The sequence below is a fragment of the Myiozetetes cayanensis genome, unplaced genomic scaffold (assembly GCF_022539395.1).
Source record: "Myiozetetes cayanensis isolate MyiCay16 unplaced genomic scaffold, myiCay2020 scf1, whole genome shotgun sequence".
NCBI classification, from domain to species: Eukaryota; Metazoa; Chordata; class Aves; order Passeriformes; family Tyrannidae; genus Myiozetetes; species Myiozetetes cayanensis.
This window is the reverse complement of record NW_026086604.1, coordinates 65,491,046-65,508,508: the sequence shown is the minus strand read 5'-3', so window position 1 is coordinate 65,508,508 and position 17,463 is coordinate 65,491,046. Positions and strand designations below refer to the sequence as shown.

At 39.6% G+C, this 17,463-nt stretch overlaps 2 protein-coding genes across 2 annotated transcripts in view; one reads left to right on the top strand and one right to left on the bottom strand.

Annotated features, from left to right (window-relative positions):
- Positions 1-1,719, bottom strand: part of GALNT1 (polypeptide N-acetylgalactosaminyltransferase 1) — a 112,659-nt gene extending 110,940 nt beyond the window's left edge. The window contains exon 1 of the mRNA XM_050307406.1: positions 1,562-1,719. The gene's annotated coding sequence lies outside the window, so the exon portion shown is untranslated. The remainder of the gene's footprint in view (positions 1-1,561) is intronic.
- INO80C (INO80 complex subunit C) overlaps positions 1,160-17,463 on the top strand; it is a 29,066-nt gene continuing 12,762 nt past the window's right edge. Inside the window, exon 1 of the mRNA XM_050307520.1 lies at positions 1,160-1,348. Within this exon, the coding sequence (XP_050163477.1) occupies positions 1,217-1,348 (132 nt within the window). The 5' untranslated portion in view covers positions 1,160-1,216. The remainder of the gene's footprint in view (positions 1,349-17,463) is intronic.

The window sequence follows — 17,463 nt, the reverse complement described above, 5'->3', positions numbered from 1 at the left end:
TACAGCTGCAGCTAGAAACCTAGAAGTCAGGCATTGCATAGAAGGAGCTCAAACAAATACAGCAATAAGTTGACCAGCAGGTTGAATGCAGGTGCACATATGCATAAAAAGTTTTCTCAATCATCAAGCAGCTTAAGAACTGTGTGCAACCCCACATCACCACCAACCAGTTCTCTGGGGCATGGCATGAAACACCACAGACAGCACAAGGGCTGTGAAAACACTTTGGAGCACACTCCAAGTCCCCTCAAATTTATTCTTGTATGTTTCTCCAGGGCAAAATTACTCCAGATTCCAACAGGAGCTAAAAACTCTGGACCAGGACACTAGCTACGGCAAACACTGTGGAAACAACCAAATCTGTAACAGTATGAATTACCCAGAAAGGCAAAAAGTACCAGCTATTTGTAGTTATAGCTTGAATTTTTTAATGACAACGGTAATTACTTGCAACTTGAATTTTAACAGCTTAGACAGTAAAGTGTGGACGACCACAAGGAACACTCACTGATTAGGGTCCTCAGAGCTCACCATCTGAGAACTGAAGGGAGCAATTAAACCACTCTGCGTATTTTATTGAAGCAACTTGAACAAAAGCTGACACGCCTGAGACTCGCACACCATTCTCATCGTTATTAGGGCTTTTCGATAAGCTTTATCTGACCTTGGGCAGGTCGCAGCAGCAGCTGCCCGCCCAGCACAGTGACTGCTCCCGCGCCCGCTCTGTGCGGTGACAAGGTCCCCACCTCCAAAACCACAGCCTGAATTCAGCCGGCTCTCGCACAGCTCTTTACTGCACACCTGCAAAGGCCTCTTTGGCACACAAGGCTCAGACTCAGACCCAGCGCCCTTTCCAGCTCTCGCTCGCCCTCGACGGCGAGCAAACCCACACCTCGACACACCGTCACCTCCCACGGCACTCGGGCTCCCTGGGGCCGGCTCTGCCACCACAGCCAGGCCTCCAAGGAGGTGCCCTCGACACCGCAGGGCAACGAGGAGGAAGCCGGGCTGCTCCCCCTGAGGCCCCGGGCGCGGTGGCTGCGGGCTTGGTCCCTCCCGAGCCCCGACTGCCGCCCCGCCCGCTACGCCCGCCCCGGCCGGCACCGGCCGGGGGTGGAGGGGCCGCGCCGCCGCCACTGCGCATGCGCGCCAGCAGCGCCGCCGCCGCGCCCGGGAAGGGGGGAGCGCTGCCGGCCGCGGAGCCGAGCGGGGCGGCATGGCCAGCCTGCTCCCCGCCGCCGCTTCGCCCGCCGGCGCCGCCTCCCGCAGCAAGAAGCGCCCGGCGAGCCCGGGCACCGGCGGCGGCCCCGCCAAGAAAAAGAAAGCGACGGCACCGGGTGGCTCGCAGGTAATGGTGGGAGCGGGCGACCAGCGCGCATGCGCCGCGGCAACCTTCCCTTCCCTTCCCTGTCCCGCCCCCTCGGCGGGGACTGTCACCGTTCCCGGTACCGCCGGCTGTCCCGGGACACTGCACCGCCTCCCGCCTGGCTTCCCGCGGCACTCCTCCTTCCACGCTGGAAGCTGCCGAGCCCCAGAGAAGGGCCGGCCGCTGGGTGCTTACCGGAGGGCCGCCGTGTCCCTCGGGCTCTCAGGTCCCTTCCAGGCGCTGGAACGCCGAGTTTCGGGCCGCTTCCTTCGTCCCGATGTATCGTGGAGATTGTGTCCCCTCGATGTGCGCAGCCGGGCCGGTGGTGTCGTTCTCACGCCTTCCCCGGCCGGGTGTGTGGGTCAGAGGCAAGGCTTAACCGGGATGCTGCGTTTGGAAGCACGGAGATGTCGAGTGTGGTGACAAAGTGTGCGGGGACACAGGTGTGCGGTGACACTTGCTGATCCAGCCGCCCCGCAGCTGCTCATTGTTCCCCGCGCTCATCCTTCAGCTTTGTGCCTGAGCTCTGAGCACACACCCCCGCGCATAACCCTCTGATTTGTGCGCGATGGTGATTTTAGTTCGAGGTAGCTGGTGCGTCACGGAGGAGACACTAGTGCTGGACAGAGCACAGCTCAAGAGCTGCTACTTCTGCTGTGCGCAGCTCAGGTGGCCTTCTCTCAGTGGGGCTAAGTGGGTAGAAGAGTTAAAAGTGAAATGAAGATGTAACTTCAGAGCCTGAGTTTTGAGGAACAAAGCCAGGGGAGAGAGAAGGGCTGTTAAGGTGAGTTTCTCCTAAACTCCAACCCTCAGTCGCAGTGGGTGGTACAGACTCTGTTTCTGCATCGTGTGACACCACCACCCATCCCCAGTTAACATCTTCTGCCTCTTGATGATGGTAGAATCTCATGCTCCAAAGCTAAGTCCCAGCAAGTCTTCAGAGTCAGTGTGTATGTGACACCTGTATAGATGTCGTATGTCTCGGATTACTTCTTCAAGAAAGATTTTGGTAGCTAAAGTGGTCAAAAGAGGGTTGGAAAAAACGGCTGTCTTTTTTCTTTCCCCTAGAAATTACTCTTCTCAGTCATATTTCATGAACTATAACAGTAGCTACAAAGTATGCCCTACTGCTAGTTAGGTTGCTTATTTTCACATGAGCCATCAGATCAGGGGAACATTTATGCATTTTTCAGCAGATCTTCTCTCCAGGCAAATAAAAGCCATTGCACACATACCAGAGCACAGACAGAAACCCTTCCTCATCTGAATGATCCTGTTGTAACACTTGTTTTCACCCTGTGGTAGTTCCATGGTTTCTCATCTGGTGGGCTTATCCCTAGGAGAGGGAGTATGCACCGTAGTGCTTAATGTCACTAACAAACTGCACCACATCACGTTTGACAACTTTTTCAAGGTGGAATACAGATAACAATCTGGATTTTCTCCTGTGGAGCATGCTGCTCTGTGCGTGTGTGCGTGTATGCAGATATAAAACATTACATATTTACTTATTATTTAAATGTGTACAGAATAATTCATATTTAAAAAACTTCCCCAAACCCTTCCATCTTTAAAACTGTTTCTGAAGTTGATGCCAAACTAAAGCTTCCAGTATTATGAGCCTTTTGTACTCTAACTGGGTTTCAATAGTGTGTGATAAACAGTTTTTGTAATTCTTCTCATAAGTGATTTCAGTGGAGAAAGAAGTAATTTCTCAACACTACGTCCGAACCAGCGTACACATTCTTTGACTTCAGCAGTGAAGATCAATCCAATAAGGAAAAGAAAAAATGAGTCTCAGAAAAAGTGTAACGTCAGTAATGGGACAAGGAACAGCTCGTTGATCTAGCAATCTCATTCAATGTTGCTGACTAGCTCTGGAATGAGGCAGTTCAAACAGAAGTGAAATGGGGGCTTTGAATTTTTTGAGTTAGAAATGTTGGTCATCGAGCACCTTATTCTGCTTTGTGTTATTTAATCTTAATCTCCAGCAGTCCTTAAAAGACCTTGGTTAATTGCTGATTAATATACTTTTCCTGGATAAGGAACCTGTGACACAATGAAACAATAATTCTAGTCTAACGAGTTGTTCAAAATGTAGCCGTCAACAAGCACTTAATGCTCTCTTTTTTTATAATATACTCAGTCTTTAAGTGCCTCAGTCAGTCAGGGACTAGGTCATCCATGACTTAAATACTTTTTCTGAATATATTATATACCCAATATCCAATAATGGTGGGATTTTTTTTTATTATTATTTTTTAACTCTAAACAAGTGACATTCATCTGGTAGTCTGATTACACACTTTTCATGCACACCACTTTCAGCACAAGTTTGGAGGTCACATTTATTAGTCTTCTGACCATTCACTTTGCTAATTAACCCCTTTGATATTTTTACAGCATTTTACAACCTATTTTCAGCCCTTTGGAAGCTGAATGTATCCTGCTCAGCATTAAATGGTTTCTATTTTAAGCAAACTGACATTCTGAAAGGGATAGAGAAATAGTGAATTATTTCCTTAGTTAAGTAGCAAACTACAGGTAAGAGAATCCCCACTGACAGGTTTATAACTCCTTTCAGGAGTCAACTTAGAATCTGGGGACTCTCCATTATATTAGCTAGTAACTTTTGCTGAGAACCTTGTGCCAGCCTATGTGAAAATAAACTCCACATTGTTCCAGCTGGGAACGTACCCACATCTCTGATTCCATCATTGTGAAATTAAACAAAAAAGGATTTTTGTAGGTTCTGCAAATCACATACTTATTTTTTTCTTTTGTGTGCTCTATGTCACAAGTAGCTATCACAATGCTCACCCTGAAAGACTCACCAGTCTGGTAAGAGTGTAAATTTAAAAAATGTGTTTATTTTTAATATAACAAATTTGCTTAAGCATAGCAATGTTCTCAACTAGTTTGAGTACCTGTGTGTATCCTACAAGAAGGCACACAGAATTACACAGCATACAGATTTTTTTAAGCCCCAATTTGATTATGTTTCTCCAGCACGTGAATTGCTGCTTTCTCCAGACACATGTTAGGAGCATTACCAAGAAACACTCTTCATCATTTGGTTGGAGCATGGTGCTCATAACACCAAGATTGTGGGTTCAATCCCCATATGGGCCATTCACTTTAAGAGTTGGACTCGATGATCCTTGTGGGTCCCTTCCAGCTCAGAACATTCTGTGTGATTTGTATGAGTTACTGACCCAAAGGTATTGAGTCATGTTTGTTTTGGAAGCACATTGTGCGTAGGGCTTGTCAGTCATGCCAGCAGAAGGAGACACATGCTTTTTGGATATAATGTCTGTATTTACCAAATGTAAAATTAAAAATGATTTTACAGGAAAGTATGATTGCAAATTGATTACTTCACTTTCATTAGTATTACACAATTATTCCTCCCATGCTGTTGTGCCACTGAAAAATACCTCAGTCTTTGCTGCGGCAATGTTGAGGATTATTATGTATATTAAATGGTAACATTAATATGTCAAAACCAGTGCTGTGTAGTGATTTACACAGCACCATTCAGTCAGATGTCCCTGCCCAGTGGTTCCCAACAGCTGCTGTGCTGATTCAGCTTCACTGCTGGTTCTTGTGTGGACTTGTCTCCAGGCCTTCTGTCTTATTAATTACTATCACTTAGCCTGGGTTTGACACTGATCTTAAAATGCCACTGGTTCTTTACCTTAATGTTCACACCATTATTTTTATAAATTATACAACAACAAGAAGCTTTAAAAAGAGTATGTTCTAGATGTAATTAATGAAACTAAATGCTTGCCCATGACATCCAACAAGCTTAAAGATAAAATTTCCAGTAAAATAAGAGAATGATTTGGAAAAAAAAAGTCTCTGATTTTGTCATAAGACAATTAAAGAGAGAAAATATACTAAATATTGTGGTAAATCTGTATTTGCTTACATTATTTGTGAAGCAATTTTATACTTAACCTGATGAAGTATAATAAACACTTTACTTTGAAAATGATGTCATGTTTTGTTTTACATTTTTAATTGATGTAAACTACCCTGTGAACTACAGAAATACACAGAGAATACTTTTTGCTTCCCTCCTCTCCATTGCTGTAACAGCAACAGATGTTGGTACCATTTAGAAAATAAAGGCCAAACTTCTGTTGTGATATTTAGAAGTTATTAAATATATGGATTTTATCTACAGTTAGGATTATTGCAGCAGTACTGGTAACCTTCATTTTATGTAACTAGCTCTCATTTGTATACTTAATACTTACTGTATTTCTTGTTCTATGCTTCAAAACAAAAGCTATACAACAATATTAGAAAATAGAATGGTTTAAAGTTATCATCTTCTTAAATAAACTCTTCTAATACACAACATGAAAAAAACCCGCGTGACTCAAAGATACACTTAGAAATCCATTTTTATTCTAAAGGTAACTGAATTCTGATTATATATCATAAACTGAAGATCATCAGATTTCAAAGTTCTGATAGAGAGCTGTAAGTTCAACAAGTGAACTTAAATATATGCATGGTTGCTGTTACATACTCAGAAGCTGCACACTAAAAACAGAGAGCTTACCCTAGTACATAAATGGCATGGAATTGGACCCTGAACCATCAGTAAATTTGATCAATTATCCTGTTACACTATTTTACCAAGCCTATAACTTTTAGTAGGAAACAATCAAATCAGTTTAAAAATAACTTTGTTTTGAAGAGTCCATTTGATCTGACTGTAATTTCCTGAAAAATGAGGTTAGAGTGAAGGAGTTTAACTACAGAATTGGCAAGTACCACTGCAACTACTAAGGTGAACTACTGTTCTCTATGTTCTGGGACATATATCTGCTCTAGTGCAGCATGGCATAATAACTTTCTGATCTGAAATTTAAAATTACCTACTTATGACCTTGTTTACTCCCATCAGTATAATACTAAACTTACTCTGATTATTATAACACCATTCCACGTAAGACCTTCTATTACAGAAGATAGTTGGAAGTTTAATAAACAAGTAGCGTTTAGTAGTGCCTGAAAGAGACAGAAGGAACCTGACACAGCATGATAGTAGGGAGATATGAATACAAATGTATTTGCCAGTTTATTAAAAAGCTATCATGTCATTATGCGTTAGACTACACTTTTTGTGTTAAAACATCTCTCAGCCCTTAAGATTATGACAGTAACCGAAAAGATGTGAATTTAACCAATGAAGCAGTGCCAGTCTGAAGCTATTGCTTGCTTGGAGTGATATCTTTGAAAGAGATAATGTGTTCCCATGGGATGTTAATTCAAATGTAATTAAATTGATTTAAATGACACTTTAATTTGATAAAGTATAGATACCATGATACATTGCAGGTGATTGCTAGTTACTGATAAGAACTGCTAAGGTGAGCTCTTCAAGTTCAGCCACTTGCACGCTTATTCCCAACCCTACCAAAGAGTCTTGGCTCTTACAAAACCAGCAGCCACTTTAAAACAAATTGGCATGTCTCAATAAGAGTTTTAGCAGGTAGCGTTTAAATTGGGATAGCTATCCCACATGTAGGTAACATACTCTGGCATCACACTGCATGTCACCAGAGCACAGAGCACTGAAAATCCCCCAAACCTGCAGTTTCCTGTATGAAACTCTCAGAGGGTCGCTGCTTACATCTCCTAATCCTTTCAGACACTGCACCACAAAAATACTTCCTGCAACAAAGCCGAAAGTGAATAGCTGAAATACTCATCCCAAAAAACATCTTATTTTCAGGCAGTTCACTAATGAGAGCCAGGATTATCCAGTTTTTGTCACTTGCACATTTGAAGTCAAGTCTGTTAAAGATCCAGAATCTCTCTGGTGCCTGATGGGGAAAAATGGTAATTAAAAGACAATTAGCAGATTTTCTAGGGAAATCTGCCAAAATTTATGTGTATTTTAAGTTTAGCTTCATTTTTAAAAGGGAATTGTTTTTATAGAGCAATCTAGGTTAAAATGGAGACTGTCAAAACAGAGCTAAGAATTGACTTTATTTGACATTTATCACATTTTGAAGGCTTCAGATGATCTGTAATTGTAAAAGCATGTGAATTTCTAAACCATACTGTGCCTGTCTCAGAGAATTATCTAGCCCCCAACCAAATGTGATTAGACTTTAAATTTAGAGTAAACACAGATGGGTTATGTTGTAGAAAGGCAAAAGCACATGTGTGTTGGCTTTTACTATGGGTGTCAGTATGCTGGTATCATGGGGTTTTTACTCTTCTGCACTTAGTAGATAATTTTATTCTTTCTTTTAGCTAACCAGAAAGGGAATTTTACTACGATCGCTCCTAATTTCAGGATTAATAATAAACATGGAAGAAACTTAGGAGAGTTAATAAAGATGGCTCACTGCTTCTATCGTAAGGAGATAAAATAGGACATGTTATTTTTTGAGAAAGAAAGAGCGATCTAAAACACGTCATGCATGTACTTTAAAGTGACATTTTTTCTGAGAGGTAGTAATCCTGAAAAGTGATCTCAGAATCCAGTTTGTTCTTTAAAAGGTTCAGATTAGCAAAAGAAAACGTGGAATAACTTAACTGTCTAGATAGTGCAGATTTAAAGAGGTGTCAGACTGTTTTTCACTTTTTTATAAAGTGTAATTCTTGTGTTAGGCAGTAACTTCAGTTCTTGTTATAGCAAGGTGCTGGTAGTTATATCAGTGTATTCATTTTGGATTAGAAAGGCTAAAAGAAATATTAGTTTGGTAGCCTGGGAGGGTTTTGAGCACATTTTTCAAACGTTCCAAGAAAACAAATTGAAAGATTGGCTGTTTATATAGACCTGCAGAAAGCCATAAAAGTTGTGGCACTCTCTGCATTGTGAAATACACCTGGCCTTGACAGCAGAATTCATATCCATGAACAGCATCTGTTGCCTCACTGCAAAGCATACCTGCAACTTCCAGAGGCTCAGTTAGGCAATGCATTGGTTTGTCCTTATCAAAAAGGAAAGAGTCCAAGTCTTCTTCTATCTTCTTCACTGTTATCCTGCTCCACAAGTCTGAGCTGCAGGCTCCTGCTTCTGGCATCACACCAGCTTTGGTACTCACCAGACCTGTTCCCACTGATAGAGGTCAGCAGTCAGAAGACTAACTTACCAAAGCTTCCCCCTCTCCTGGAAGCTGCGTTGTCTCTACTGCATTGATGAGCTGAGCTGATTCACAGGGAGGTCTAACAGCTGTTGGATGTAGCACAAGGAAGAAACATGACCATGTGGCAAGGAAAATCACTTTTCCACTGGAAGCATTCAAGTCTTTTTTCAAATCTGAAGCAGCAACTTCCCAAGTTAAATACAGAGTGACTGCTTAAAGTTTGGTTAGGTATGTATCAAGTAGACCATGTTTGACGAAAAGGTTACTGGCATCCCAGGAGCACAGGGGATGTTCATCAGGCAAGGGAGACATTTATGTGAAAACACTAATCATTTAGGTGAAAGAAGGAGGTAGTCAACATCCTCTAGGAAACTGTGTTAAGTTTGTGTGCCATAAAAGCTTTCTATTGAGTCAATATTGGTATGCAGTCCATCCAGAAACTTGTCTTAATTTTCCAGATAAACAAGTACATTTAATAAAAGATGACCCCTCTGTTTAAAAACTTTGTGACATTTATGCCCTGAAACCATCAAGACTACAGCAAAATACTGCTGAATTGGGACATGGAGAAATTAGGGCAGTAATTAACATGAGTTATATTGACTGCTCATGACAAAAAGTGCTTTTTGTTAATAAAACCAGTATTTTCTATTTTATAGGGTATTGATTTCTATCCAAGGAGATGGAGAGCTGCACAGAGACCTGTGCAATCTCTGCTCTTGGAAGTATTCAGGACCTGCTGGGACAAAACCCTAAAAGCCTAGACCGAGGTCAGTTTTGCCCCTGCTTTGAGCAGGAGGTTGGCTAGTGACCTCCTGAGACTCCTTCCAGCTTCAGTGATTTAGTGTTCCCATGTCAACTTTCAGACATTTGATTTATGTGATTAAGATGAGTGTGTCCTCTCCTTACAACAAGCAGTTGTACACTTGTTCCATGGGCAGGTTCAAATATGAAAATGACCAAAAAAATTCAGTGAATACATTTAGACAGTATTTAGTTCTCCCTACACTGTAGCAATGGTTTAAGTTTTCGTAGAACTGCTCTTCCCTGGAAATGACAGGACAATATTCTTACTGTAAAATTAACTATTAAAATCAACAAACTGGAATAGGAGAAGGCAATTTTTCCTTGACATATGCAGTATATTCAGGCTCCTCAAACCAAACTAGTAATCTGGAAAGGCTTTATTCCTTAAATTGATTACCTTTGTTTACATAATCTAGAACTAGCAATTCTAGGTTGAGTCTCACATTAATGACCTTGAATTTTCTCAAGTCAGAAATTCCATTTTCTTGTGAATTTTTGCTAAACCTATATGTTACAGCCAGAATTACCTTTTGTTACAGATACAGAATTGCCCTTTTTATTCTCGTCCTTTTCATATGTCCAAAAGGTGTCTTTTTATTTGCTGAATAATTCATTGTGGGAAATGTCTTAAAATAGAATCCTGTTAAACCCACCACAAAATATGAAATACTATGTTTTTCTCTCACCTACGATACTGGATGTGATACCAAAACTTCACTAGTTCTAATGTAGTGGAAAAGTCAAGTCTTTTAATAATACTTCTGTTCTGTTTCAAGTCCAGCAAAAAAGGCAGTCGGGATAGAAGTGAATAAGCAAAACTCTGAACTGTCTGGCGCTTTTCAGGTCTGCTGCAGTTCCTCGACTTCAATATATAGTATCAGGGTGAAGTGCTACAGAACTTTTATAGTTGAGTAAACAACCACCTACTTGTGCAAATGTTTCTGCAGAAATATTTCAGAAATTTGCCTTGAAATTAGTTCTACCATACAACTCTCTTCTCCCTTTTCCTCCCAAGCTGCCTCAAAATAGCCTAAAATAGATACTTGTATTACCTTATTTTCATCTAAATTAGAATTTGCCGTATGTTTATTTTAGTTCAGTCATCAGGGTTTTTTTTTTCATTATCCAGTTAAATGTAGGTATCTGTAGGATAATGCACCTACAATTTTGCTGCTTACAGGAGACCTGGTGTTCTCTTCAAACTGGAATGATTGGTGTTAAGTTTACTGGATGAAGGAAAGTAAATGCAGTATTCAGGGCATGTGCAACCAGATTTTTTGTCCCATAATATGAGACAAACAATAAAGATGGCATTTGTAGTCTGAAGGATTTTAAAAACTAAGGTATAGTTTCTTTTCTTGTCTTCTTTAAAAGACCTTTTGGGGCATCTGATACAATTACTACTCTGATACGTTCTCTGATGCCTTTGATAACTTTTTGAAGGTTTGAATAAAGAATGTTTCTTTCCATTCTCAGTTCCTGTAGAAGTGGAATGTTCCATACATCAGTGTACCTAAACTTTGTCTTTCTGAGATAGTGTTCGAGTATGACTGTCTTATGTACCTGTACACAAATGGAAAAACCTTCTTCTGAGTAACTTTAGACTGCAATGCAGTAGCAGTGTAGTTAGCAGGAATGAAGTAAAATTTTTGTCTTCTTAAAGTGACAAGAAAGAAGAAAGTGATAAAATGTGTAAAAAATAGAAAAAATGCAAAAGTAAAGTTTCGTTTTCTGTATAGGTTTTTCAGTTAATCCATAATGTCTTGAAGGTAAAATTTGACTGTTCTAATTCCAGCATGTTTTTTCCTAAGCAAAATAGATAGAATAGGAGCTCTGAGAGAAAGATACACTCTGTTTTCACTTAAAACTAATTAATAGCCTTTCCTTGAAGAAATGCTGTTTTGTTTTTCTTTGTTACTCAAACATTGTTTCCTGTCAGAATGGATAACATTTTACAGAATAAAATACAACTAGGAAATGGATTATTTTTCTTTTTTTCTTTTCTTTTTTTTTTTTTTCCCAGAAGAAATTACTTTCCCATCAGTCATAGGAGCCAATAGCTTTTTGCTTTGCTTGTCCCTAATTCAGTCACATGTAGATGAATGGACTTGGATCCTTCTTCTGCCTTGGCTGAAGTCTGTTACTTGACAGAGGGATTCTGGTATGCTCCCTGAGCAGCATTATAATGTTAACAGCACATGAGCATATTGTAATCCTCCACTCTTTTCTCCAGAAATACTTTGACCTTAACTGTTCTGTATCAAATGATGTATTTTAAACTTTAAAAAGCAGTTTAGTCAAAGTCCTTGACTGAACTGAATTTTTCTGATAGAGAAAGGAACGTACTGGCAGTTTTTATAAAAATTCAATTGTGATTTACTGTAGTCCTTTTTGCTAGTATGCTTCCATCCATTTTCAGTCTTAAAGCTCATCAATTTAGAAGCCCTTTTTTTTCTCTAGAGGCATCAAAATACTCTGTTAGCTGGGCTCACTTTTACCCTTGGTGAAAGTATGACCTGACATGTGCATTTTGATTCCGTATATTCTGAAAGTTTTAGCTTCAGAGGTGCTTTAGTGCGCCATTCAGCTTGTGAATTTGTCCAAGTTACAATTTTCTTAATAAAGAAAACTGTCAAGCTTTATAAGCAAGGAGTAGTCCCAATCCACCAAATGAAATCTAAAAGTAAGAGATCCTTGGCAATTATTTAAGCCGAAGGCAGCTTTGTGGCAAATGCAAATTAAAGCAAGCTTTTCTGGAATAGAGTGAAGCTATTCACAGTTGCGTCCCAATTACATTTTATTTGAGGCTTTTCCCCACAGGAAACAGTAATTTTTTTTCCCTTTAAATATCTATAAGTTATAAAACTTTGCCTATCACAGTACTTGAAAGTTTTAAGTGGAAAAACGTGTTTGGCATCTGAAATCTCCTGAGAATAAATCCAAGCTTTTTACTGAAGCTTGCTGGGCTTTTTCTGTGTTTGATAGTTTAATAATTTTGAATAGAAGAAAGTAAACTTGAGGTTTTTCTGAAAAATTTTTTTTTAAGTGAGCAGTACCATTATGAAAGGAGATCCTGTGTCATGAAATTGTTACATTTTTTCCCCTAGGTTTTTAAGAAATGTTTGAGAGGTGGAGAATGTAATTAAAATCTTATTCTCCCTTTGGCTGCATTTTTAATTTTCAATTCAAACCCTCACACAGCATAATAGAGCTTTGCGTTAGGGTGTTTTATACCTCTATCAAAGTGACTAAAGTAATTAGTATTTTATACATTTTGGTAAGTATTTTGTCACTGGAAGCACCAGTGCAGGTGAACAATAATGGTTTGAAGCTCAGGCAATGACAGGACCCTAAATGAGAATGTCGCCTTTTAATCAAGAGCACTTGGAGTCTATGGTATTGAAATGCCCTACAGAGAGCATAGGAAAGCCATCCATCACTTTGTGACAGTCCAATCTTTTAGTGCATGAGTAAAATTTTATTCAGCCTTTCTAAGGCAGTTGAAATGTGAGATGTTTTAACTCACCTCAAAGCAGCAAAAGTTCGAAAGCATGAGGTAGAGAGTGCTATCTGGACATCGTATGTCTCTTTATGTATTATCTTTATTTATTTAGATTGCAGTTGGAATATTTTCCATGTCCTGCTTCAGAACCTCCCCCCTAACTCTTATATACTTAATAGCAGAGATTATAGCTAAATTTTAGTAGTATGTTTGGAGTTAATTTGCATAGTTGATTAATTCCTGATACTCAGAAGAAATACTCAGCAAGTTAGAGCAAAAGAACTGCTGCTTTAGAAAGGGCAGATTTTGTAAGTCTCGCACAGATAAGTAGTTTGGCACGTGACTCAGAAGTCCTCTGGGGAATGCTTAGAAGAAGTACATTTAGTGACACGTACTTGGAATTATAGACTATTATTATAATAATCCAAAACTTTAATTTCAAGCTTTGTGTTGTTATATTTGTTTTTAACAACCCTCCTTCTGCTTTCTTTATAAGTGAAAGCAGCAGTAGCATCTGAGCACAATGTGGTAATTTAAACAAAAATATTTTTGTTGTCAGGCCTTTGGGAGATTTACTTTTGATGTCAGTAGAAGCAGAAACCTATACTGGGACTTTTGTCTTTTGAGATGAGTTGATAATTATTAAACCCACTGACTTTAATGGGTTTACTCCCAATTTACACCGTATACATGAATATATTGCCAATCCTACTAGCTGCTTGAAATCAAGGACAATGATCTGCACTGCACTTCATAGCTGTTTTCAGCTGGCTACTACTCAGGGATTTTTTTGTTTAGTAAATTCAGTTTTTCACTGGCCTGTGGAACAAAATTTGCTGTGAATATGCAAAATTAGGGGGTTTTCCCCTTCTGGCATTTGAACATTTTCAAGCTTAACTATTTTTTGTCCTATCCCAAAATAAGGTAAGATGTTCTGTGAAGGGAGACCATTCCTAAAATGCTACCATGTACCAAAGAGCTGAGAAAGAAAAGGCTGGGGAAATTTTATTTGGCTTTATTTTAGTGAATGGAATGAAGAGGAAAAAGGTTTTTCCTGCTGAATGCAAGAACTAGTAAAATGCAACTAGATGAGGAAGGCTTGTTTATATATCTTACTGAATAAGTTTCCAGCAAACCCTTCTGTCACAGACATGGAGTTAACCTTGTTCAAGAGAGTGCTGTTCCCTCACTCTTACATTCTGAGTCTTCAGTGAGTTTGCTTTCAGAACTATACTATGGTAAGAATGTTGGCAATGAAAAATTTTTTAGCCATCATTTTAACTTGAGCTTAAGCACATCTAATTCTGACACCTTTCTCTATGAATTATTCCCAGCAATGTAAAGAGCTGCATTTTTGTCTGCCAGAGGGTACGTGTTCAAGTTTTAATGGCTCCTGTCATGTCATCATGCTAAGTTAAATGATTTAAATATTCAGAATGTGCAAGAGCCTGGGCCAGCCTTGTTATAGTGAGAGCTAATATATTAATCAAACAGCTTAATATATGTTCCAGTATGAGCAGTATTAGCTGGCAGTCCGTTAAATAGCTGACATTCAAGATCTACTCTCAATTTTAAAAAGTCTGCTCATATCATCGCTGCTGTCATCTAGTGACATTCGTGCTCTGTTTCCATGTGGCATTCTCACTCACTGTAATTGTCTGCTAGTGAAAATACAGGTATTATCCATCGATTTTATAAATTACCATTTTCTTCCCTGGCTGCATGCCACAGCTCTGTCAGGATACCACAGAACTTACACTCAACTAAAAGCTGAGTAAATTGCTACAAGTTGGATATTGCTGCTTTAGAAGTAACCCACTACAGGAATAATTAAATGTATGCCATTATTGAAGCTGAGTTAAAACAACATTGTAGTAGTATTGTGATTATGAAAGTCAGCTACCAAAAGTAACTAAAAATAATATAAACTGCATATTGAATTTCACATACAAAGGTTGGAGACAAGTGGATTCCTCAGTAAGCCAAACTGGCTGCTTGGGGCAAAGTTATCACCAAGGGTGAGGGCTTGATTTAGAACTAGACCCCTCTTATTACTTGTTTTTCAGCAGTGACATACTGTCCCACAGTCATCACTGTGGGACAAAGTCAGCATTTCAGAAATACTGAATGCAGAAAGAGAACCAAACCAAAAGACAATGTATGTAATCACCTTCATCTATAATTCCTGTATATATATTATATTGTTAAAAATAACAGATGAATGATTTGCAGCAATGTTTTCAGTATCCCTTTTGCTTCCTTAAACTAGAAACTCCCTTTCCAGTTCTTATGGAATTTATTTATGCATTTAAGTTTTCTTTTACCAGCACACTGCTCAGTTGCCTTCTGTTTTTAAATTTTGTTTTAGAACGTAAAACTGTAACAGCTAGCAGAAATGGCCACTGATGATCATCGTGTATCTTCAGTGCAAATCCTTTTTTTTTTCTAAGCCTTGACGTGCATGGTATGTGGTGATAGGATGCCAGAAATGCTCACATTTATGTCTTTGACTTTTCTATTTCATAAAATCCTATTTGTCTAAAATGATAATTAAAAAAAAATCCTTACAGAATATAATCAAAACAGAAATAGGTAAGAAATGATACTTCAGGATATAATGCACAGTTTTAATCCTTGCTGGGTAAAAAAAAAAATAAAAAAATAAAAAAATCCTGAGTCAAACAAGCACTTTCATAAGCTAATTCCACCTGATATTTAGTCCCATCACAGGCACCCATCCCAAACCCCACAATGCTGATTCCACCTAGAAATAGCCAAAACAAAGAATTCAGCTTCTGTGGTCTACAAGTTTTTCTTGTTCTCACTCTAAATAAAACCAGACAGATGGAGCAATCTTCGGAAATCATGTGAAAACCTCTGCAGTAGGGAATTTGGAACAAAATATATTAAAAAAATTATTAGTTCTACCAAAACCCAATACTGAAAGTAGTATATGAATAGGCAGCCTCTCAGTGTGGTTTCTCCTACTGCAGACAGCACATACAGCGGGGTCCAAACTAGGCTCATTCCTGGGGTTTGGCTTTACTCAAAAGAAACCAGTGTTAAGGTAGCAAAGCTCAACTCAGGTCTCTTCCCCAGGCTGCTGCTCTTACAACAAACTTATTAGGACTCCCAAGTGTTTGCTGTAGGTTTTCACTGTCAAATTTTTGCTGTCAACCAAGAGAAGTCCTCAGCCAGCTTACTCCCTTGGGTGAATGTCACCTAGTCCTAGTATATACCAGGTAGGGCAGTGTTCCATCCTGCAGGGATGCGCCGAATACTCGATAGATAGTCTTGTGAAAAGAAGTGCAGAATAGAATCTGATCCCCTCACTGTTGTTCTTGTCTGTCTGAGGTGGGATAGGGTTTGCCAACCTGTCACCCTGTGGTTGTAGTTAAAACTCAGCTAAAGCACATAAACACAACTTTTCAGAGGGAATAAAATCGCACAAGTAGTCCTGTAAGAAGCCTGTAATTGAGCTGCTGCCTATGATTTTTAATACATACTATTCCAATCAAAGTTGCTCTGTGCCTGAGGGATACTGGGAGGAGAAGGAGGAGGAGAACAGAGAGAGGTAACATGAGATGTGGCAGCATGGACTTCAGTTAATGGGAGAGGGTGAACATAGTTACTGATGGCTTAGATGAAGTCTTTACTGCAGTGTTTTTATCATTATGAGGTAAAACTAGCATAAGCATGTTCAGCTGTACTGAAATCACACCTTCATTTTCCCATGCAGGTGTACCCTGTAAATGTAAAGTCACTCCAAAGTCTTTGTTGCTAAAATCTTCAACAGACTATGGAGGAAAACATATACTGCTTAGTGACTAATGTAGCACAAATTCCCTGTAGCCCTAGTTACATAAACCACCATTTAAAAGACACAGTTTAGTTATAAAGTGCACGTTAAAAGCTGCTTTCTCCTTGAATTGTATATTGAATTCCCCGTAAAGATTGTTTACAAGATCAGTTAAAAAGTTTTAAAGAAACTTTTGAGAGTTTCAGCACACGGTTACACCTTCTTTCTAGCCCCACAGCAAAGCATTTGGGATTATCCTAGAACTCTGGGGGTGAGCCAGTTATCTAAGAGACTGGCTGGGTAGGGAAAATGTGCTGGGGATTGGCTGTGAAATGGGCAGGAAGGGGAAGTTGCCCCCTGCGTGACTGGGGGTTACGGCACACATTGAGTAGTGCGTGTTCCCTGGTGACAGGCACTTCCTCGCTGTGCTCATGAGGCCACCATCACTTCACAGGACTACAAAGGGAATTTGAATTCTTCCTGTTTGTTTGTCCCAACGCATGACAGTGAAGAATGTACTGTCTTCCAATCTGGACGACCAAGAAAACAAGCACATTTGGGAGAGATTTGTTCAACTGATGTTAAAAGTTAAAGATTACCTTTACTGTGCAGTAATTGTTCACTGAGGAATCTTTTAACAGGCTGTAAATAATGGTTTGTATTATCACCGTATTATTCACTTTCAGAAAACATGAGTTTTGCAGTACAAAGGTAGATCCATATCCCCTGACTTTAAAAAAAACTTTCCAAAAACAATCCTGAAGCATTACATGATGTTTCCTATGCTTTAAATCCTGGTATTTAAAATGTAGGCTGGACAAATTTGTAGGTTCTGGAGACACCTGCAGTTTGTGGCTATAAAGCTGCA